Source organism: Pteropus medius, unplaced genomic scaffold (assembly GCF_902729225.1).
Source record: "Pteropus medius unplaced genomic scaffold, Ma_sr-lr_union100, whole genome shotgun sequence".
Classification (NCBI taxonomy): domain Eukaryota; kingdom Metazoa; phylum Chordata; class Mammalia; order Chiroptera; family Pteropodidae; genus Pteropus; species Pteropus medius.
This window is the reverse complement of record NW_024343578.1, coordinates 5,715,050-5,740,095: the sequence shown is the minus strand read 5'-3', so window position 1 is coordinate 5,740,095 and position 25,046 is coordinate 5,715,050. Positions and strand designations below refer to the sequence as shown.

General features: G+C 37.2%; 1 protein-coding gene across 1 annotated transcript in view; it reads right to left on the bottom strand.

Moving 5' to 3' along the window:
- The window catches only part of LOC120606347 (metabotropic glutamate receptor 7-like), a gene marked incomplete at its 3' end in the record, with an annotated part of 556,936 nt that overhangs the window by 17,467 nt on the left and 514,423 nt on the right, over positions 1–25,046 (bottom strand). The window contains exon 8 of the mRNA XM_039867571.1: positions 10,091–10,215. Within this exon, the coding sequence (XP_039723505.1) occupies positions 10,091–10,215 (125 nt within the window). The remainder of the gene's footprint in view (positions 1–10,090; positions 10,216–25,046) is intronic.

The window sequence follows — 25,046 nt, the reverse complement described above, 5'->3', positions numbered from 1 at the left end:
ATTTTTTTTCAAGTGCCCTCAGAACATTCATCAAGATAGATAATATCTTGGGCCTCAAAATAAACCTCAGATAATTGAAATCATACACTGTGATCTAGAACATCAATGAAATCAAATTAGAAATCGATAACAGAAAGACAATAGGAAAATCTCTAAATATGTAAAAATTCATCAACGCATTCTAAATAATTCATGGATTAGAGGAAAAAAACATTATAAAAGCAAATGGACATGAACATGACATATCAAAATTTGTGAAACACTGCTTAAAGCACTGCCAAGAGAGGAATTTATAATACTAAATGCTTACTTTAGAAATGAGGAAAGTTCTCAAATTAATAACCCAAGTTCTTACCTTAAGAAACTAGAACAAAATAAATCTGAAGCAAGCAGAAGGAAGGAAATAAGAGAAATTGAAAATAGAAAATCTACAGAAAAAAATGAAACAAAAAACTGACTGAAAAATCAATATAATTGGTAAACATCTTGTAAAACTGGTGAAAATAAAGACATGACACCAACAGCAGGAAATAAATAAGATATATTACTACAGATTCTGCAGTCATTAAAACAAATGAATATGACCAACAACTTTAGATTTCTAAATTCGGCTCCTTAAAAGAAGTAGACCAATTCCTTGAATACTATAAACTACTTAAAATCAATCAAGATGAAATAAACAATCTGAAGAGTCTTATAACCATCAAATAAATCAAACGTGTAATTTAAAATCTCTTGAAAAAGAAATCCAGGCCAAGATGGCTTACTGAACAATTTTATCAAACATATTAACAAGAATTAACACCAATTTTTAAAATTTTATATTAGTTTTGAGAATATAGTACAATGGTTAGACATTTATATAATTTATGATGTGATTCCCTCCGATTACTCTAGCTCCTATCTGTCACTACACATAGCCATTGCAGAATTTACAATTTTATCTAATCTTTTCTAGAAATCAAAAGAGAATGAAATACTTCCCGTCATTCTATGAAGTCAGTATTACTGATACCAAAATCTTGCAAAAGCAGTTCATGAAAAAAAAAAATCGCAGAACAATCTCTCTCATTTGATGCAAATCCTCAACAAAATATTAGCAAACACAACCAATAATGTATGAAAATAATTACATATCATAACTAAGTGAAATGTATTCTAGGTATGCAAGGATGGTTCAACATTAGAAAAGCAATCAATGTAATCACTCATATCAACAAGCTAAAGAAGAAAGATCATGTTTGTGTTCCCTACTGTCACTGTCTTAGTGCCAGGGTCAACCCTTAGGAATGAAGGAGAAACTTAGTTGGTTAGTTGGATGAAGGCAACTCAAAAGTTTTTCTGGAACAGGGACATATTCCTTTAAATGCTAGTCTTTATGAAAGGCTGCTTGTCATTCAGGTATTTACTGACTATCTGCCAAGAGCTCAACACTGTTATCTGGTATTACCATGCTTTCTCTTATTTAATCCTATTACTGCCTTTCATTCTCAAATAAGGAAACAGATTTGAAGAGGAGAAAATGATTTGCCCAAGGTTGTACAGCTATTATGTAGAGAAGCTATTGTCCAAGTCCAACTCCCACATCTGTTATATCTTCCACATGGGTGACTGGAAGTAGGCTATCACAGCAACTGCTCATTTTGAAAACTGAAAGGAGATGTAGGGTTAGAGGTCCAGCTCTCTCACTATTTTAGTGAGTCATGGGAGGGACAGTCCCACAGCATCTTTCCTGAGAGTTCAGGGCAATGCCATACTACAGAGTGAACAAATATTTTATGTAAATTACAAAGTAGAGAAACTCTAATTTTTAAAGGCCAATGGCTTATTCATCTTGGTATAGATTGTATTCTATACCAAGTCATTTTCTTCAATATTTTATTGCACTTCTATAGAACTCATTTTGTTCAATATTTTATTGCACAAACACAAGTAAAAGCAAAAGAATTCAAAACATGTAAAATAATTCACCCATCCAGAGTTTCAACACCCTAACAAATCCCTAACATATGACTTCTTTTCATTTGTGCATATTTCTCCTCAGTCCGTGTTAACCTGCATGTTATTTTTACAAACTTATTCACTTAGTCATTTGATACATTTTAATTGGACATCTAATATAAGCTAAGGAATTTTTTGGACTTTAGGGATATAATGAAAAGCGAAAACAAGCTCTATCCTCATGAGCTTAGATTGTGATGTGTCAATTTTTATTATTATATCATAGTAATCTTCTTACAAGTCTATGTAATTATATTTTGAGCCATCAAAATACATTTCATTCAGGTAAAACAATTTCCTTAATGTAGAATATTTTGTTTTCAGATTTTTACTATTTTAGATAATAATACAGGTGTGTGTGTGTGTGTGTGTGTGTGTGTGGTCAGTGATGACATTGTCTGTATGCATTTTTAGATTTTTTTTTTACTTTAGACTTCAAGGAGTGAGGCTGTGGGCTTACAAGAGTATGAGCATCTTTATGGTGTTTCAACATATAGCCAAATTTATTTCTGAAATGACTATATGTTATATAGCTACCATGAAGATACATTGAGTCTCACCATATGTGTAGCAACTTTAAGTATCGTGATCTTTAAAAATTTTAATGCAACTTTTCAAACATAAATGAAAATATTCTAATGTACTTCCATGTATAAAACACTCAATTTCAATAATTATTAATACCACTTTTTGCACTATTTATTTTATTGGAATGGGTTTTGGAGAGGGTTACTTTCTTTTTTACCCACAACCCACTAAATGAATACACCACAAGTGATATTTGAAAATTATAGCTTCAAGCTAAGACAAATCTACTCATTTCAAAACAATTTGATTTCTAGTTAGAAAATACTACAAGGAGAAAATTTGAATTGCATGTCACATTTGGATGAACCCAAAATGTAGCTATGTTTATGTATACCAAGGGGAGGTTTAAACAGGGAGAATCATCTCTTTATTTCATCTGACTCTTCACAAATTCTACATATGTTAGAATATTCGGCATATTTTGCCCTAAATCATATAGTTTCTATGCTAGAATGTTATTTTTAAGTGAAGTTTAAGTGGAAGATAACTAAGTAACCCCAAGGTAAAAATAATGGGAAAGAAAATATTCAGAAGAAAAAAAAAAACAATAAATTTTTATTACATTTTATGTACAACCTCCATATATTAAATTTCAGAAGGCTGTTGATTATTTATATAAACCATTTTCTTATTGTTCAATTGATATCTTTTTTTGTTATAATCATTTGGGAATCTTGGTTGGAATGGATTTTAGCATATTTTTCATCACTTTCCCCCATGGATATTATAATAAATGTGTGTATGCATACTTATACATTAATGTATAAAATATAATTTAAAATATATTGTAGAGAATAAAATATACTATTGCATCAAATTAATAATATACGTATATACACAATTCAACAATTTTAGTGCTACTATGCATTCTACTTAAAGAATCTGGCTAAATCAGAGGAACACTGCATAGCAGGTGACACAGTCACCCAAAGAATTAACCTTATAGACAAAGGTCATGTTTTCCATGGATTTATAATGAAGAATGGGAAGAGCTAGTGTTTTGAAACTGTTGTATGTGGTTCAAATCTTGACTCTGCCACCTATAGCTGTTCTAGTGTAAGATTTAAATCATTCTCTGAGCTTTATTTATAAACTGATAATAACATGTACATTAAAAGATTGTTGAGGATATTAAATTAAATTATGTAAAGAAAAATTAAATTATATAAAGATATTTAACAGATAGTGGTAGCAGTGAAGAAAAAGAAAAATGAAGAGAAGGGAGGGAATATCATTTATTAGTTCACAATAAATACCTTTCAAAAAATAGAATAGAATAGAAAATACTGCGTGTGTGTCCGTGTATTTGGGTTGTGATATAAAATGTGTTTCCTACTATGGACCCCAGTCAGATATATTTCAAAAAATATATCTGTGGAGGCACTTTAACATTGTGAAAATAGTATTAATATCTACTTCATAAGCGTTTTCTTAACTAAGTTTAAGCAGATAAAGTACTTAAAGCAACAACCGTGGAAGGTAAACAATTGGTAATGGTTAACAATTGTTAATAAATGGTTAACATTTGGTAATGGTTAACAATATAACATTTTAAATTATACACACACAAAATCAACAATAATAACAATTATTATTGATTTTGTGTGTGTATAATTTAAAATATTATATTATAGAGAAATATACATGCACACACAGGACGATGCACATTGCTATTGGTGATAATGTCAGTCTCCACCTATGTGAGGAGCGTTTTGTGATATGCAATCTAACTCTATTTGTCTACAATGTAGTGCCTTCTTCCAGAAGAAAACCTAAAGACCTTTCTAGATCAGTGGTTTCCAGAATGTGAAGCAACAAGCAATGGGAGGAGGCATCTGAAATAAGACAACTGCCTTTTAATTTTGCTAAGGATATTAAAAAAAAAAAGCTTCCTACTTTTTATCACCACCACCACCATCGCCATTTAAAAAGCAAGAATAGTTAAATACTCATAAAAAAGAAAAAAGTAAAGTTTATCAGATAAACTTATGAAAAATCTTATGATATTTAACTTGCACTTCCTTAGAGCAAAAAGAAAGATATTCTTAGATCAGAGTCAGTTCAAGAAACAGCATTTAAGAACCACGTTCTTGTCTAGGCTTTGGACTCTTAACAACTTTAAAGTATATGTTCAACTTCTATGTGATTTGGTGCCTATTTCTGAAGGATTTGATCACATATACCATATCTGTTTTTATATGAGTATTTACTTATACATTCATTTAATGTCTTAACATGTTAAAGTCACCTCACATTACAACTTCTACTGATACCTACTTGTAAATGGCTGGAGAAAAACAAATATTTAAGTATCTCCAATTTTCGGCCTCACTCTCACATGTATGCAGAGTTTGAGAACCCAAGTTAATAATCTGTGCCATTAACTCCCTATACAGAGACACCCACATTTCTTTTAGTGTTGTGCCAAGAGACAGTGATATGAAATGATTACTAAATGATATATTTCCTATAATCTCTGAAAAAGCAAAAATTAAGACAGCAAAAAGGCTCTCTAGGAAAACAAGAGCTGCTATCACATTTATTAAAAGAATTAGCAATTCTTGAACTTCCTTAAATAATTCCTGATACTTTGGGATGATTTGATGTTTACCCTAGCTTCAAGTCAAATTTAAAATATTTTATGCTTAAATTTCTTGAAATTATTTTTTCCAACTTATTCAAAAAGACAATGGCATGTACAAACTGAAAGACACATCAAGCCATTATGAAAAGAGCTCTCTCACAGGACTGGTTGGTCTTAGACCTGAGCTCCCTAACCTGCTCTACTGCACACTTCCCCTACTAGATGTATCTAATTGATGTGCCCAGCACACTCTCTGTAGGTGAGTTGAGAAGCTCATTAAGGAACATTTCATTGATAAATTTTAACTCTCTTGAGTGTGTACATTTAAAAAAAAAATGCTGAACCTAAGGAAAAAAAGGCCTATCTACTGCTGTGTAACAAATTACCCCAACACTTATTGACTTAAAACAACAAACATTTATTTTCTCACGATTCTGTGGGTTAGAAATCAGGATACGGCTTAATTGGATCCTCTGGCTCAGAGTCTCCTACATTGCTACAGCCAAGGTGTCAAATAGAACTGAGTCTCTTCTCAAGGCTCAGATAGGGGACAGTCCACTTTCAAGTTTCCTATGTGGTTGTTTGTAGGGTAAAGTTTCTCACGGCTGTTGGACTAAGGGCCTTAGTTTTTTCCTGTCAGTGGGAGGCTTCAACCTTGCCAAGTGGGTCTCTTCAGAGTGCAACTCAACCTAGCAGCTAATTTCTCTCAGAGTAAGCAAGGGAGAGAAAGGGAGCACCCAAGGCAGATGACACAGCCTTTATGTAACCTCATCTCAGAAATGAACGTCCCACTGCCTTTGTCTAGTCTATCTGTTAGAAGCGAGTCACTAGCTTTGGCTGACACACCAGGAGGAGAGTACAAAGAGCATGAATCCAGAAGGTGAGGAGCACTTGAGGTAATTTTAGAGGCCCCATCACAAGAGGCTAGTAAGTTCTATCTAATCTTAAATTTTCCAACATTAAAAAATCCGAAAAGTTATAAACATATTAATGGTAGTATTTTTATTTTTTTCTGTTTTGTTCCTACTGCATCCCAGTTCTGAGAACAGTTCCTGACACATACTTGAATAAAGGGATGCATAGACAATGTACCTGCCATGTCCCTGTCTGGGCCTCCCTTCACTCATCTTCACAGCCAGAGGTATATAATCTCCACTCTATTCTTTTGGCTCTGGGAACTAGAGGAGACATACTTGCATACATTATGGGGATTGCTATGCATTCCACCTACAGTGTATTGATATTACCCAGTGACAACTATTCAAAAACACTTCTAGAAATAAACTGATTTCAGAGCCAGATCTTTGAATTTTTGTATCAGAAAGTGTTAAAGTAAATATGTTTTTTTTAAATAATGAAGCATATTCCATTATATTACTATCACTAAAATATTAATAGTGTTTTTAGTAGTAAGATTTTAGTGAGAGCAAATTTTTACTTTTAATGCAATAAATTATTTAAAATCCTTCTTTCCTTCTTAGCAGATTTTTAAATGTTTACTCTGTATGTTTTATAATATTCTTAAATAACAGTAAGGTAGTCCATATATAATTTATAATATATATACACACATACATAAATATACATAGGTATAAATATATACTAACATATATGTCGATCTGTTGATATCTATATGGAGAGGGGAGGGGAGGGAGAATGCTGAAAGATTTTTCTACCCTTTAGAATTTCCAGTTGAAAAAATTTATAAACCATCCTGCTCACCTAGAATAATAAACCCAACTGGCCTAACTGGCTTCCCTATTGTTCTTGTCCCCTACACCTCAATCTCAGTTCCAAACCCACCGATCTGACGCTGATCACATCGCTTCTCTGATTAAAATCCTTAAATGGTTTCCTGTTGTACTTTGAAGAAAACCCAAACCCTTCCCAAAGCCGAGCTTCACTGGCCCTTGCCTACCACTGACCTAGTCACCTCTCCCTCTAACTCTTGTTCACCTTCTACTATCACAGCGGCTCCTTTCAGTTCCCAGGACACACCCGGGTCTTCTCTCCATGAGGACTCTATTCCTCTTTTGCTTTCTGTTCCTTCTACCAAGTCCATTCTGCCCCGGACCAGTCTGTGTGGCTTCTTGTCACTCCCATGTCAACTCAACTGTAACCTCCTCAAAGGGACTTTGGTTTTTCAATCCAAAGTATCCCTCTCCATCATCCTATTTTATTTTCTTCATAGCACCTATGGTTATCTATTTACCAGCTTATTGCTATCTCCTGCACTTGAATATTATGCTCCATATGAGCAGAAACCTACTCCTTCTAATTCAAAGTTCAATCCTCAGTATTTAGAATACTGCTTGGCAAAGAGTAGGTACTCAATGAGTATCTGTTGGATGAATGAATGAATCAATGAAGATACTGGGAAGAAATTCATGTTATTTTTTTGTCTTTCACATCCTTATCAGAAAAAAATGGAAATTCAAAAATACATACTCAAGTTTTTTCGAGACATTAAATGAGATCATATAAGTAAATTTTCAATGTGAAGACTGACATAACGGTAGGCATAAAATAAATATTAGTTCTTCCTCCTCTCTCTCGAAAGAATGTACAATTCTCTTAATGTCACTTATTTTTTTTTTTTAGTCATCATATGATACAATGGAGAATATGAATCCTCAGAATCAGAGAAACTATATCCTTAATCTTTTCCCAGAATACTTCTGAGAGCTCCTGGCTTAAACTTTCACTAGTAAAGGCTGCTCATTCTGCTCATTCTCGGCATTCTTCCACTTTCTCCACTTAAACTTTCTCTACGTAAACCTCTATTCTTAGGTCAACTTTCTTCCAGGAAAAAGAAAAAAATCCAGTTGTCCTAATTTGGTATAGAGGGTCTTTTACAATTAGACCCCAGAGTTGACCTATACATTGTATTATCTCCTAGGCATCCACCAGCCTCTCATATCACTGGCTTTCTCCTAGATCAGGGGACAGTGCATGACTGTCTAAGGTCATGTTGGTTCCTCCTGGCACTGTCTTCCTTCAGAAGCTAACCCACACATTAACTTGCCATAGATTGTTCTCAGGTTCCAGGTAGAGTTAAGCTGCTAACGTCTTAATAGGGGTTGGTTTACCTACTTGCCAATTTCTCCTCCTATTTGTAGTTAAACGAGATAGCTATTTTTCTTAATAGGGGTTGGTTTACCTACTTACCAATTTCTCCTCCTATTTGTAGTTAAACGAGATAGCTACTTTTCTTCAGGCCCTGTGAATTGACTTGGAAGCAATCAAGTGACAGACACTTTTTCTAGAGCAGTGTCTGTGGTGTTGAGATACATTCAATCAAACTCATTGGGTTTATAGGACCTGACTTTGCTTGCCATGGTGTGAAACACTAATTTCTAATTAGCAAAATGATTTGACCTCTGAAGTGCAGTCACACTTTCAGTGCCTTCTGCAGTTCACAGCAGGTAGTTTGCACAGCTACAACCAAATGCTCAGCCCAGCTACATTGACAATACTTCCTCCATATTCTCTAAGAACCTTGGATAGGCATTTGTACCTATTCAATATTAATATTAATAGACATGAGTCCTTTTCCTTCCCTGAGACAAATTTCCTCTGCCAAATAATTATAAAATGTAATAAGGGATCAGTCAAACATAGTGATAAGAATTATCATTCGCCTTTAAAACAATCTTGCTAGCTGGGTATTGTTCTCTGAGGTCCGGAGAGGCCAAATCAGTTGCTCAAATCCTGACAGCCATTATCTGACAAATTTGATATTCAACTCCAAGTCTCTCTTACTAGCTAGGCAGCATCAAAGAACAAATTTGAACTTGATCTGAAAGTATTAAGACCGATGCATTCCATAGCCTGATGCCGTCACTCATTCCCAACCACTCATAACACGCTTTTGTACCACTCTCGTCTAGGTCACCCTCTGGGCTCTACTGTACTCCCATTTTTAAATGTGTCTCTTTTAATGCATTTTATATTTTAATGTAAGCATGTATTTGATCATTATATTAATTACATGAAGCTCAGTCTTGGATCTTGTGGTAAACATAAATTATGGGCCAGTTTTCCCAAAGTGTGGTCTGTACCTCAACCATATTAGAATTACCTCTAGCACAGAATAATTTTATTTCAGCAGAACAGAATTTCAAAGATGGTGGTGGTTTCTGATAACATCCGTTTCAACATCGGTGCCAGTGATCTGAACACGTGGCAAAGTGTGAAACTCACAGCTCTAGGCTGTACATTTACCATTCCTTATCCCTCACTAGAAAGACATCTGCAATACTCACAGTGAATGACCACTCCCAAAGTGTAAGCAAAGAAAGAAAAATAACCTTTAGGAACCAACATTCTGCAAGTTTGCTTTTTAGTTAACTTCGCAACACTTTGGTGAGGTAGATGTTACGGGGCCAATTTCGCACTTTGAAGTTCAAACTTGGAACGGTTAAGTCATTGTTAATGCAGCTCTAAACCCAAATCCCAGTGTGATTCCAATTACTTTGAGGTGTGTTTATATGTAACCCAGTTTCCCTGCTAATGTGGGGAGGTTGGTTCCTTCCATTTTCCACACAACACTCCCTCTGTACCTTCTTTTTCTCATTATGTTGCTGTAAATCTTCAAGGTTGGTTCCTTCCATTTTCCACACAACACTCCCTCTGTACCTTCTTTTTCTCATTATGTTGCTGTAAATCTCCAGCTGAAACCTGGAGAACACATTGCAGGGACAGAAAGGGAAAGCAACTCTGCTACCTGAGTCTGGCTGGGTTTTACATGCCTAGTTTTCATTTCTGCCACTTAGGTAGGTAATTCTGGGCATCTGTCCTATCCAGTTAGACCCCGTGATATATGAGACAGTCTCCTTCACTTCCTCTGTGGCTCCCAACAGCTCTGAGGACAAAGCTCTGCACACGGGAAACCTTCAGTAAATGCTCTTGACTAACGATGGCATCTGCGTCTGACAAGCCCAGTCTCCACTGCGCAATGCAGATAAACAGGTCGGATCTGAATTAAGAAAAGTGTCAAGTCCTGTATCCCAAAGGTCTGTTCCCGGGGTCATATAAATTGCCTGAGTGCAAAGTAAAGATGAGGGTTAGAATTAGTTAAGATCGATGTGAATCTAAAGATCTTTTCAGCCATCTTTTCAGGCATTATACATAGTGGTTATGAGTACAGACTGTGGAGCCAGACTGCCCGACTTTATTTACCAGTCCCACTTATTACCTGTGTAACCTTGACCAATATGGCTGTTGGGTACCTTGGGTTCCTTATCTGTAAAATAGGGACAAAAATAGTACCTATCTAATCAGTTAAATTGTGAGACTTAAATGAGTCAGCATGTAGCATAGTGACTGCATACAGTCACTCTAAGTGATCAAAATGTTACCTATGTATTATTATCAATCAAACATCTATTGAGTAGGTCCTTTGGGGGTAGATGAAGGTAGCTCCTTGGCATACGTTATTACAGACACTCTGTGAAGGAGGCATTTGTAGCAGTTGTTGTCTGTGCTCCACTCTTATCTCCTTGGCCCCCTTCATAAGTCCCCTTGTGGACAGTTTTAGTATATGCTTACTACCCAACATGAGGGTATGACATTCTTTGTTATCTTGTCTGAGGATGTTTTCTGGCCAACGTCAGGTGGAAGTGCTGGGAAAATAATGCCCAAGGAGCCGCCCTCAGTCTGAGAGGCATGACGGTTGTAGGCAAGTCCCTCAGCTGCTTTACCACAGTTGTGGCTGTTCTAGACACTTGGTCAGAGACTCCAGTTGGATTTAGCTTCAGGCACCCACAATGATAACCTGTTTGTCAACTCGCTGTAACAGCACTTTCTTTTTCTTGCCTCACTTGCTTCCCCCCATACATATTTGGAGGGATCACTTCCCCAAATACTGCATCTAAATTTTTGCCTCGTCATTTGCCTCTGTGGGAATGTAGGCTAGAACTGCACACAGGAGGCCCAGAGAAGTTAACTCTACTCCAGAGGTTATGATCTTTTCTCCTCCATGACATAACCATCTTCTGGTCCTTAGCATATGACCTTAACTACCAGAAAGTCATGGTTACAGGGCCCTGGGGACATTGGGTAAGAATCAGTTGGGAATTAGAGAAGGTTCTACAGTAACAGTGACATTTGATCCGCTCCTGCAAAGATGTGTAAGCAGGTACATGTCCGGGGCAGGTGGGCAGAGACAAGACGAATAAGCAGTCTTATACACAGGAATGATCTTATGAGTTGTTAAAATGCTAAAATTCTCTCACACAAGTTAGTAAGTAGGACTATCTCACTCCCTCTGGTGGTCCCTACTGCTCTGTATCCCCAACCTTCCTGTGGGATGCCCTGGGTCTGCCTATGATCCAGCAACTTATGGGTTAGCACCAGGGGGCTTCCAGGCTGTAATCTAGCAAGAGCTGATGACTGTAATGATTGGTTGGTCCCCAGACTTTACTGGTTATTAAATATCTGTAATAAACCCTCTTGGCAAAAGGAAGAGCACCAGCAAATATATTTACTGATTAAATCCCATGTTCTTCCTCTCCCCTTCCTTTTCAAATGTCCCATTCATCTTACAGCTGAAAAATAAATGTCTGCTTGATACATTGGCCAACATAAAATTTTAATGCCATGAGCAATTACCCCATCAGTACCTTCCCTATAGCATGAGAGCTGATGAAACAGAGCCCAATGCTTAGCTGTGAAGACTTCCACCTAAGATGGCAGAAACATATGGTCTTTCAACGGGTCAGTAATTGCCCAGATTTCCCTCCAGTTGGCTGGAGAAAGACTAAGCTTGCAAATTCACGGTTACGGAAAAGAGCTGTCAGTGTGAGGTTCAGTGAGCTGAGCAAAGGAAAATGACTGCAAGGGAAGTACAAACACAACAGATAAACAAGGACTGCCAAGTTCACGATTCAAGTTGGAGAGCTGTATTTTTCACATAAATGAAGTTGCCTGTTCTAACACTGAAATTGCTCTTTTGGGGGGAAGAAACATGGGGTCTTTTTACAGGCGAAGAGTATACAACGTAACAACTGGACATCAGAGCCCCCTTTTATATCATGTTCTAGATAGAAATCGATATGTACCATGGCATACTGAATATATTTGCATGTGATTTTACTTTTTAATCGGAAGATACAGACTGTGCAGGAGGAGGAGGAAATCAGTAATCCCATGAGAAATGGCTGAAAGAAGGGATTCAAAAACATTCAAATTAGATTTCAAAAGGCATTTTTAAAATAAACATGATTTTTGTGTGTTTATCGCAGTGAAGAGGAAAAAAAAACAGAAGTAAATGAAGACACATATCTCAGAAAGAAACAATCGAAATGAGAAGCAGGCTGATAACAGCCCCAAAGCGATATCCTCCACAGTGGGTTTATTCTTAAAGAAGTTTCCTAACACAACTAAATCTGTTACCTCTGGCCACATACCGGTAGATGTCTTTTTGAAAACAACCACCTTTGATAGTAATTGGTTTCTACCTGTTTATTCTGGAAGCCAGCTGGCATCATGGAGTTAAAAAGGTAGATGTCTGAAGTATACAGCAGAGTTGGGAAGCGTGAGAAAGGGGTGGTTAATGCTTCCCTACTCTCTGTCTGCAGACTTCCTGTCCCCTCAGTCCTCTCCAGGGGTGAGGCTGGGCTCTGAGGCACGGGGGATGCATTACTCTGGGTAGCTGGGCATCTTGCTCTCCTGAGTGCATTTTATAAACTTGGGCCAAAAATGCTCTGCCAGCTCCAATAATGACCCTTCTCCCTACACTGCAATCACAGAGCTCTTGAAATAAAGGAAGTTGGTTCCGGGGAAGAGAGCCACGGTTTGAATATATTTACAATTTCATTCATCAGTATCAGTTCAGTGCGTAACACTGTGCCACTGAGAACTTCATGGAGGTAGTCAGAGAAATAAAACTGCCATGGAGAGGAGAATAGTCCCACTCTGGAGAAAAAGGAAGAGGAAATGCTTGATTTATGGCTTCCCAAAGAAGTTATTATGTGTACAGGGGCTACTGTTCAGTTCAGTGGTGGAGTATGGCATTTCAAGTGATGTGACAAGATACAGAATTGTCACTGAGAATGCGACGGATTCCAGATACTTCAGTGAATTCTGAGTAACAGGTGTGAGGGACAAAGACTACTGGAGGAAGAGGCAGGGGCTGGGAGGAGGGCCCACCCTGATCTTGGAGAACGGGGACAGCGGTGGGAAGGTGTGGCACAGAGAAATGACAAGGTTAATTTTGGTTTTAGGAAAAGCAGCAACAACAGTAATAGCAGTCCTAGTAAATATTTATTGTATCTGCCGCTGTCCTAAGCACTCTTCATGCAGTTGATCCTTACAATAATCCTATGGGGTAGATACTATTATTAGTCTCATTTCACAGATAGTGCAAGTGAGGCAAGTAAGTGAGGTGAAGCAAGTTAAGTGGTAGCACTAATAAGTGGGGAAGCTCAGGACTGAAACTGAGGCCACTTGCCTTCAAAGCCCATGCTATTTGACGCTATGCCATACTACCTCTTCATAAATGACCTATGTCAACACACACCTGTTAACATTGACCTACTAATTCTTCTCCAATTTTCAGGAAAAAAAATTTTTAAATGAAGGCAGAGAAAGCAGATTTAACTCAGGAAAGATCACACAGAAGAATCAGTAGTATATTCTGTTTTTTTAAAAAAAATCCTATCAGCCATTTTAGCTCCAGGTGTTTTTAGAAAGACATTTAAATACAGAACAGAGACTAGTAAAAGAAGGCATTTCGACGGGAGTCTGTAAATCTTAAATACTCCATTTTAAAAATGCTCACAATACTGCATATGCCTAATAAGGTGCTTCACGATGAAATGTGCAAGGCATCCAGGAAATCTTCAATAGTTTTGCTACAATGTCGCAAGCTAATGACTATAAAGCGAATCAGTTAGTCTTTTGCTCACACCTCCTTTCATTATAGGCAGCCACCTCAAGTGGTGATGACACTCATTTGTGTAACAATAACAGTGATGAGAAAAAGAGCTATTCATTCCACCCTTTCTCGCCAGACTCCTGACATTCTAATCTGGCACTCTTGATTGAATCCTGTAAACTGGCATTTATAGCCAAGGTGATCTATACTTTTAATGGAAAAAAATTAACTATCAGGAAATATGTGCACAAATCATGTAACTGGCTATTTACCAACTTCGATGCTAGCTTCTTACTGAAGGATAAACGATTTCAGGGCAATTTCAAAGAGCCACTTAGCTTTCCAATGCATATCTATCAATGTGTTAAAGCTCGCTTTCAGAGTGGGATTTCAAATGGCAGGCATCATGTCTCCTAAGATAAAGGCCCTCCTTGTATCCTATTCAGTCATTGTGAAGGCTCTGTTACAATATCGCCACATAATAAATCAAGTATGCATTTGTTATTTATGAGAAATTTTGCCTCCTTTTACCTTCCCACCTCATCTTTTCTGTCTTCCTTGTTCTGAGCTTGTTATTTCTTTCTCACTGTCTTATTTGGGAGGATTGTTAAGTAGGGTAACCTCTGAATAGTTGAGTTTTTGTTGAGGCGATTGTAAGGTACGAACACCTAATGGCTAGAGAGCTGTGTTTTACTGGCAGGTGAGGTAACTCCAATACACAAGACAAAGTGTGGAGATGGAAGATCACTAGGCTATCCTCACCACGTTTTCCAAGAAGGACAGAGATTTCTCAGTGGGCTCCACAATCAATCAAATGAAAGAAGGTAAGCTTGGGGGTCAAAGACTGACACCATTTTTATTCTTAACAATGGGATATAAGATGTGCACCTGGGAAAAGACCACTCAGAACCTGTTTCTGGGAACAGGAAATGCATTTATGAATGTGCACAACTGAGGGATGGAGGGGGACTTTGCCTTTTTAGGTTTTTGGTGGGAAGGGTTTGCTACTCGCATATGCAGATTTTTTTGGAGAAACTATTTGTGGACATGACACTACATTAAATCCTAGAAAGAAAGATGGCTTGAGCAAAAACACTTGTAGAAATGGCAGTACTTACCTGAGAAAACTGAGGAGAGGGAACTTCTGGTGAAGGAACCAGAAAAATGAACTCTTTCAAACTAAGGCCCCTACTTAAGACACAGACATTATAATTTAAACAGAGAGAGACTTTAACAACATCAGGGAGGAGGCCAGTTTGCTTAATTAGAGTTCATTGGGATAATACAGCTTGATGGTTGTGCTATTTTGGTTCTGCAGGTTGGGGGAGAGTAGAAAAAGCAAGTAAGTTTGATTTTTCACCATGGCCTATGACACTTGAGCAAGAATATCCCTGAACATTGAGAGAAGTGATGCCACCAAATGGCTTCTTATATCGTGTCACAAAACTCCCTCCACACAGCTGGTTTATTGTAGATTAAAAAGTCCAACTTGGTTCATCTCCTCAGAACAATTTGCCTGCAACCACTCAGCTTCAAAGGATCAAGGAAACTAAACTGTTTACATTAATAATGATTTTATAATCTGAGAAATTCTCGGCCCAGAAGATAAAGTTAGAAATATTTATGGTTTATTTCAAGGACTTCCTAAAAAGCCATGTATTTGATCAACAGATAACCCCATTCTCAGGAAAATAAATTGCCATAAAGATAAGTAGGAATTTTTCAGGATCACTTATCAGTCAGCTGGCCCAAGCCCTCTAATCGAATGACTATTTATTCAAAAAGCCTCGCTTCAGTACCCTCCTTGCTGGTTTCACTAACACAAAACTGTAATACCAGACTTTGCCCAATCTGATTAAGCTTTTCCATTGAAAGAGGTACCTTAATCCTGACCTCCAAATCATAAATAGATCTGCTTTTGATCTCTTTCCTGAGAAGCTCCTAAGACTCTTTGAAAGTGGTGGTCTCCCTGTGGCAGTAAAGAAAGCTACCAAAAAGTTATATTCAACTGAACTTTGAAAAATAAGCAGGCTATGTGAGTAGCTCCATCAGGGAGTTGGCAGTCAACCCCCCAAATTCCAAGCTATTAACTACTATTTTCTACTGCTTCACGGCCTTCACAGACCAGAGAATGTCAGAATTAGGTACTTAGGAGTGGAATTACTTGTTCATACGACAACTTCATGTTTAACTCTTGGAGGTACTGCCAGTCATTTCTGTTTTGTCATTTAAAGAGAACTAATGTGAGCAAATCAAAAATACTCAGGAATTTGCGGCTAAAATGGAAATAAAAGATTAAAATAATACAAATTAAAAGATTATTTGGGAGTAGGATGATGGGAAACACAAGTTAGCATGATCATAATATCATTCAACTACAAATGAAAAAAGAAATACGGGTTAATATAAGGTGTAGCCTCATCTCTCACTACCCCCTTGACAGTTCCATTCAATTTCAGCAGGTTGGGCCAAGTTATCTGCAGGAAACTGAGGAAAAGTTGGAGTCAACAGAATATTCTCCTAGAGCTCACTGAAGTTTCTTATTGTGCTGACATCACTTACTCATCCTGTTAATGTTCGATCCTGCCTTCTCACTTGAGAGGGATTCTGTCTGCTTATCATTAACTCAGGATTCTTCACCAGACTTTTCCAGGAATGTGATTACAACATTTATCAATCAAAAAGATTAGCTCAATTAGATACCCAAAGTGCTTAATTATATGAAACTGCATTAAACTCATATCTGCTTATACAACTATCTTAATTCTCTATTTAAAAATAATGGGAATTTTATATGGATGTTATAAACTTAAGAGAAAAACAAAGTTATATAGTAAAGAACTATGTCAGGCAAAATAATCTTCTACTCTCCTCACCCCAAAAAGAAGAGATTTCCACATCCTAATTTCTTGAACCTGTGAATATATTACATTACGTGGCAAATGGACTTTGCAGGTAGGACAGAGTTGCAGACTTTAAAATAGGGAGAATATCCTGGATTATCCAGGTGGGTTCAGTATAATCACACTGACCCTTCAAATTGGGAGAGGAAGGCAGTCCAGTCAGTGAGAGAGATGTGACTATGGAAAGGAGGCCAGGAGAGACTGGAAGCATGAGAAGGATTGGACCTGTATTGCTGGCTTTGAGGATAAAGGGACCATGAACTAATGCATTAAGATAGCTTCTACGAGCTGGGCTCACCCCACAGCTCACAGTCAGCAAGGAAAGAGACCTCATTCCATAACCATTAAGAACTGAAAGCTGCCAGCAAGCAGAATGAGCAGGAAGCAGATTCTCCCCTAGAGCCTCCAGAAAGAAACACAGCCCCAGTGACACCTTGATTTTAGCCTAGTGACATCTCTGTTGAACTTCTCACCTACAGAACTATAAGATAAGAAATTTGTGTGTTGTTTTAAGCCACGAAATTTCTAATAATTCTTTACTGGAGCAATAGAAAACTAACACGAGAGACATGACCACATATTTCATACGCTTTCTTACATCAGGGAAATTATTACAGTTCATTCTCAGACTGTTCTTGTGAAGCAGCTGTTTGGCTTGACCTAAGTTTATTTTAAATACATGAGGGAACTGTCTTGCAGAGGTGTTAAATGATTTGCTTAAGCATCGGGTGGTAAAGGCAGAACTCAACTTGGCCTTGTGACATTGTCCCTCTTTAAGATACTATCTCCCAGTTGTTTAAAAATACTTCAAATCTATTTCCTGTATTTTAACTTTAACATAATCAAGTCATTCTAGAATTTCTGTCTTCCCAAGAGAAACTATTAGGCAGAGGGTAATAAACTCTCATCGCTTTCCTTCTTCAGTTTTGGAGAGGCAACAACTGACGAGAGTCCCTGTTACAACAGTTGAGCTCTCTAAACGTGTCCTTCCGATTATTTCTCCTTTTCAATGTATTTTGCCTGAGCAAACAATAAATGCAGACAGTAATGGAATTCAACAATTTTCTCCACAGAAAGTAGTTGTATATTAATAAACATAAAGTGATTTGCTTGAATGCTTACAATGCAAACAGGAAATTCTGAGGATTTGGGCTTCTCAAATGCCCATGTCTGCGGAGCATTACTGATAATTATAAATACTATGAATCTTCCAGACATTCATAGACAGGACATAGTTATACACCACTGACTAGAAGAAATGTTTCCAATACAAGGGTGATCTCCTTTTCTTTCACTTTCGAGATGTTTCACAATATGTACAAATACATATTTCCAAACAAAATAACTGACTTTACCAAGGCAGCCCTCTCTTGTAGGCAGCATTTATTGACCCTTTAAGTATTATTACATACTTATTGGTGTTTCTGGTTATTAACGCTATTGATATATTATTGCTGATTTTTATATAACCAATTTCCAGAGATCGTAAATAAAATTTAAGCATGTGCTCAAACCAAATTATTGGAAATAAGTTAGTATCTACTCTAAGTCTAGATTAAGTGACTGAAACAAAACGCCTGTGAAAGTAAGGAGGATACTGCAGTAACTTGGAGAATACACACTGTCCGAAGTGGGAAGCTGCTACTTAGATCCAGCTAAATGTGCTCCATGGAATAAAGGCACATTATTGCCGGATCTGATTTTTAAAAGAGAAACCAAAATATAATTATTTTTATGAAGTTTCTTGATTCTTAAAATATTTGCAAGTAATTAACTTTTCAAACATAACTGTTTTCTGTTTTTAGTTTGGGATTTCTCATCTCAAGTTGGCTGAAAATTGGGACGTAGTACTTACAGTTTTGAATTTGTAAACATCTTTTATAAAACGTCACAGATTCAGAGATGCTGACAAATGGAAATAACCCTTGTCACTGGTTACAAATTAAATGCCTTCTTTTCAGAGAGACTTTCCTTGCCCTGATTCACAGATCTGGTAACTGGGCAGTGGCATGATCATAAGCCAGATTCGCTTGATCCTAAATCCTTAGCTCTTTTGACTCTTTCTCTTTTCTAATTTATGAGAATGTAATTGTTGGTCTGTTCCTCTCATCTACGTAATATAGAACATACCATTTCTATATGCTAAATATTATGCTAGGTGATGAGGTATAGAGAAAATTAGCTAAGCACTAGAAACTGACATTTTTAACAGTATGGATGATGTGATAAACTAAAGATATTAACTTATTATTATTGTGGCTGCTGTGGCTAACGTTTATTGAATATTTACTATGTTCCAGGCACTTTTTAAGTACATTACATATATTACTACATTTAATTCTAATGATAATCATATGAAATTGTTAATTATTGTAATCTTGCCTCAAGGCTGGTGAGCGGTGGAGCTGAGACTGAGATCCATTTAATCAGGTCAGCTTCAAAGCCTGTACTCCTGATTACTAACAACAAAGCTATAAATTATAAGACAAGAGCCGTTAATTATGATGAACAATAAGGTGATTTAATAAAAAGAAGCCTTCAAATTGAAGCTGAAGAAGTACTAGATTTTGACAACTTAAATTTTTCTCTTTGTCAACACTGCTTTGATTATGGCTATCCACTTCCCCATAGCTCATGTAATACATTGTAAATTATGAGTGTGATTAGATTAAACATTTTTACTGTTGCAATTATGAAACAATGGAGTGATTAGTAGTTTTATAGGTAGGTATAAGTAAGTATTGATTTGGGGATAATTTGATTAAATAGTGATTTTGGCAATCAACCATATTTTTATGTCTTTAAATGCCTGCAAGAGCCAAAATTCTAACTAGTGTGAAAGATTTAATATTTCATAAAATCACTTAATTTTTAATCATCTCAGTTTAATAAAATCTGGAAAAAAAATCTGCTTATTGAGGGTAGGCTGACATTTTTTCTTTTCCATTCAGGCATATTAAAACAAAAACTTTTTTTTTTTTTTCATTTTGGATTGCTACTGTGAATAATAAGATTGTAAGTAAAGAGTATGTTACCTAAATTGCTTTACTTTATTGATAATGAAACAATGCAGAGAACATTATAAATGGCCTCCATAAGGATTTCCTAGGGCTCGAATGATGTGTCCTAGTCCTAGTTTCTCTCTCAAGCTTTTGACTCCTTTTCTTTGGAGATCTTCTATGAGGGCCTACAAATAGTCCCATGTGGCTCCTGGGAACACACCCACTTCCAACAGGAACATGGTTGTTGTCCTAGATTGGCCAGCAGACGTCCAGTGGTTCGTTGTGATTGGGCAGGCTTAGTTTGATGCCCAGCCCTATCACTATGGTCATGATGATTGGCTTAAACTGAATTAGGTCCTGCCCCTGGACTTGGGAACTATTTAGGGCAAACAAAAGGGATAAAAGGAAACTTGAGTGCTCTTCCCAGAGGAAGAGTGGCTGCTTGCTGCAGTAATGTCCATCATTAAAAAGAGCTTTTAGTCTCTAGGTGGAATGAAAGTTCAACAGAAAATAAATCACAGAAAAAATTAACAAGCCCACACACCTCAAAAGTTTGAACTTACAGAATGACAGATGATTAAGGTTCCAGAAAAGGTTAATATTCATTCAGTTTTCTACTTAAGAATGTATACAATTCACTAAAGGAAGCTGCCCATTAAGAATAGTTTTTTTTTTTTTTTAAACTACATTTTGGTATTTTGGAGAATTTTGGTTATTTGAAAAATTAACATTTTGGGCATATCTAAATGTCCTACTTACTGGAAATAAATAAAAGATGACAAAAATCACCTTTGTTTCTAATGTACAAAATATATAGTTTATTTTACATCATAAATTTATAATTTTTAAGATCATTCACATTTCACTTTTTGTCTTTTCCCCTCCAACATATTCCACTATCCCAATTTTTAAATAATACTACATTATTCATTTTAAAGAATTTCTTTCCTCCTCCCTCCCCCCCCCGCCTTCTCTGCATCTTGGGAATCACTGCTTATTTTTCAAAGTTCAGTTGAATATAACTTCTTTACATCAGTACCTATATGAGCCCTTTAAAAGCAATATATCTGTTACAGAACCCTTATCCTAGTCTGTGAACCTGCCTCTTGTTTATCACAGCATCTCCATTAGCTATCATCCTGCCTGAAACACTGCAAATGACCAACATGTATTTGTTGCATTATCCCTTCTTCTGCTTCTCCACCAGGAATAATGTTTTATGGGGTCTCTGCCAGGCAGAATACACACCTAAGAAAATAAATCAGGGTTATTCTGCAGGGGTTGTAACTGAGAGAGTAAATGACTTTGCTTGTTGTGATTTCCCTTGCATGAATTCTTGCTCATGCAGAAAAGCCATGTGGTCATCTCTTGGCCTACAGAACTGACAGGGTCTAGAGCTCCTCTGGCAGTGAAGGTACACCATGGTACCCCATAACAGACAGCACATTCCTACATACCTAAATTCCAGTGAACAGGATATAGAACAACAGAGCAGTCTGGGCTACAGCACTGGGATTATGAGACTTAAACTCCAATTTCTGGGCTAAAACTCATTTGCAATTACTGACCACAGAGAAAGCTTTCCTGAAAATTACATTTGCTAGAGATGATCTAACTGGGGATTGAAAGTGTACCCCCGAGTCTTTGTAAATGAGGAGAAGTGCACTCATTACTTGAAATGCTTTATTTTGTTCTGTTGACTAGAAGAAAGCAAACCTACAAAAGGAAGTTTGCCCATATTCCACTCACACAGAACTTTTAACTAAATCAGAATAATTAGAGCAAAAAGATCATTGTGGACAGGTGATGTTGGATAGGATACCAACCATCGGATAGGCTACCTGGGCTGTGGCCCTGGCTCTCCAGGTGAGGGAGTGCAGTGAACTCTGGGTACTGTATTTACCTCCTCTTTGTCTTTTCTTTATGATTCGAATTCAATTTAACAATATTCTAAGGAGACCTTAAAAGACATCAACAGGGTGACCCTCCTCTCAAGGCCTGTTATCTCACTGGCTACTCTAGCTGAATGAATCCAGCCTCTCACAGGTCTAAACATGGCCCTATTCATGGCTCAGTCACTCATACCTTTAGGTTCCATGCAATACCAAGCAGAAACTACAAGATCCACTTGAGGATTCAGATGTCCTGTCTGCTCTTTCTAACATGCCACTCTCTCGGCATGACAAAGTAGAATTAAAAATGTTCTCACTGAATACCAAATCAAGCATATATCCTAGATCCAGCTTCCATAAACAAACAAAATCCAAAGTGTATGGTTGGCTCAACTTTCCAGGCAAGTTAAACAGAATATTTTAAATTTCATGCTAAAGTAGCTAGAATGGAACTGTATTATTTTCTATGAGGTTTTCAAGTCCTTGGGTTCTCTACTGTTCTCTTTTGTAACTAATGATTTAAAGGCCATTTATAGGTTAACAACTTTTTTAAAATAACCATAGCCCAAAACTTTTCTGAGCTTTAGACTTACATCCATTTCATTTTGGCTCTTATATTTATTTAAGAAAAATAAATTCTTAATTTTACTCCTCTTCCTTGCAGCCAAAGTGTCATTAGCATTGCACGGGGACTCCTTAGAAGGCAAATATTTGGGCCTCCTCCTACACCCAGATCTTCTGAATCAGACACCCTGGGGGTGGGCCCAGAAATCTCTTGTTTTTACAAGCCCTCCGGATGATTCTGTCTTATGCTGATGGTTCAGAACCCCTTAACTAAGACATTCTATTTTAGCTAGACAACTGTAACAGACTTTTAATTGATCTTTCTACTCCTACTTTTGCCCCTTGTAATTCATTACCTTCCCAGCAGACAAAGTAATTTTTATTCCTAAATTTGATCCAATCCTTCCTTTGCTTAATACTTTTAATGGCTTTTAAATGTAATCAGAATAAAATTTAAAAATACTGATCATGGCCTACAAGGGATAGCATGCTCTAGCTCTTCCTGTTGCTATAACTCCTCATCTCTCAGTGATGCCGCTGTTGCCACGTCAGCCTTCGAACTGCTTGATGGATCACTTAAACTCCACACGTTGCCTGCTTCTCATCCAGTAGGTCCCTCTCCACCTCCATTATTTTCTCTCCCATCATGTCTCTTATTATTTCCACATACATATCTGTTTGCTTGTTTACCACCCAACTCCATGCTAGATCAACAAATATGTGAGAATAGGGACTACATTTGTTTTGGTCTCCATTGTGTATCCATTGCCTCCCTCACATGAGAGGTACTTAAAAAAATACAAAACAAAAAACTTGTTAATTGCTAATCAAATACACTTTTTATGAAAGATAATATCAAAATAAACAAAAAGAAATAAAGTCAGTGTTGATATTGGTTCTAATATAGGAAGAGGCATGAGAACTACACGAATTGCCTAAATATTAAACCAGGTTGTATTCAGAGCCTGCTACATGCTACTAGATAGGGGAACCCGGCTGATCAGTATATGGCCAGACCATAGGGAACATGCAGGATTTCTGCTGAGTTTGCTAACAACTGTTTTCCCATGCCTTTAATGCTGCATACTCATACCCTGAAAGGAAAAGAAATATAAACCCAGTTCCTCAAACACTCTGAGGTTTCATTCTCTGACTTTGAGAGGAGACCACATCTCTGTCTAAGGAGTGTTATTCTTTCTCTAATGGATTTTCCTTTTGTCTCCTGGCTTGCACTTGACTTCTTTCTTGAGTGGAGTCAAAGATACTCTCTAGGTAGACATAGGGCTTGAGTCCCCACTTGGGATGATTTTCCCTGCCTTATATCTGTTCTTAAAAATAGTGGGCTTTTGAACTCCTGGGCAATGTCTGAAGTTGGTGAAGGTTGGCTGGGAATTCTTGTGTACATGGACAAATTACACATCCAGAAATTTACCACTGGTGCAAGGGTTATGCTAGAAGGGAGATTAAAGTATTATTTAATCTCCCGGGTCTTAAAATAGCCCCGAGTACTTCACATGTGTACCACAGTCCTTGAGTCCCTATCTTTAGTTCTGGCTGACCCATCTTTGTATCACACAGGCAACACTCAATAAAAACATACTTTGGGTATGTCAGCCAAGTTATGCTGCTTTGATTGTGCTTCTGATTATTGCTCCTGGGTTCACCTATTAGGTTTTGTTTGTTCTACTTTACTTTTATTTTCTCTTTTTGCTTAAAAAGATGTGCCTTGAGTTCAGGATACTTTTAGCTTCTTGTTTGGTTTTAGCCTTTAGCATTCATCTCAGCCATGGCTGACACTTGCTGTCTAACTGCATCCATTCTTAGATGCCAGATCACAAACCTTTGGACCTAACCTCATGTCAGCTCACCTGGATGGTGAACCTCAGGAGAGGGTGAACTGGACAGGTACAAGCAAAGCCACGCAGGGCATGTACAAATGAAAGAATTGGCTTGTGGTGGCTTCACCAACTCCTGACCCCTTTATGCACAATCCTCCATTCTTAGAAACCATGACCCAAACCCCACCGCCCCAAAGACATCAGTTCTGTATTCTACTCTCAAGAAGCCTTATTATCAATGATTTCCAAAGAACATACTAAGGTATAGACTGATAAAGACATATTCCCCAGCTTTGGAAGAGACATTAGAAGGAATTTTCTGGGATAGGGCCGGCGATAGCTCACTGTGTGTGTCAACTTGACTGGGCCCTGAGGTGCCCAGATATTTGATTAAACATCACTCTGATGTGTCTTTGAAGGTGTTTCTGGATGAAATGAACATTTGAGTTGGTAAAGTGAGTAAAGTAGATTGCTCTCCCAATATAGGTGGGCCTCAATTAAAGACCTGAATAGAACAAAAGAGCAGAGTAAGAAAGACTCCTGTCTCTACCTGTCTACTTTTGAGCTCAAACATCAGTCTTCTCCTGCCTTTGGACTCAGACTAGAACTTACACCATTGTCTCTCTTGGGTCCAGCTTGCTTATTGCACAACTTGGGCCTTCTCAGCCTTCATAACTGTGTGAACTAACCCCTTATAATAAATTGATTTATCTATTTATCAATCATCTATCTATCTATTCTGTTTCTCTGGAGAACCTGGAGTAATTCAGGGACCTGCTGGACAAAAGATAGTTAT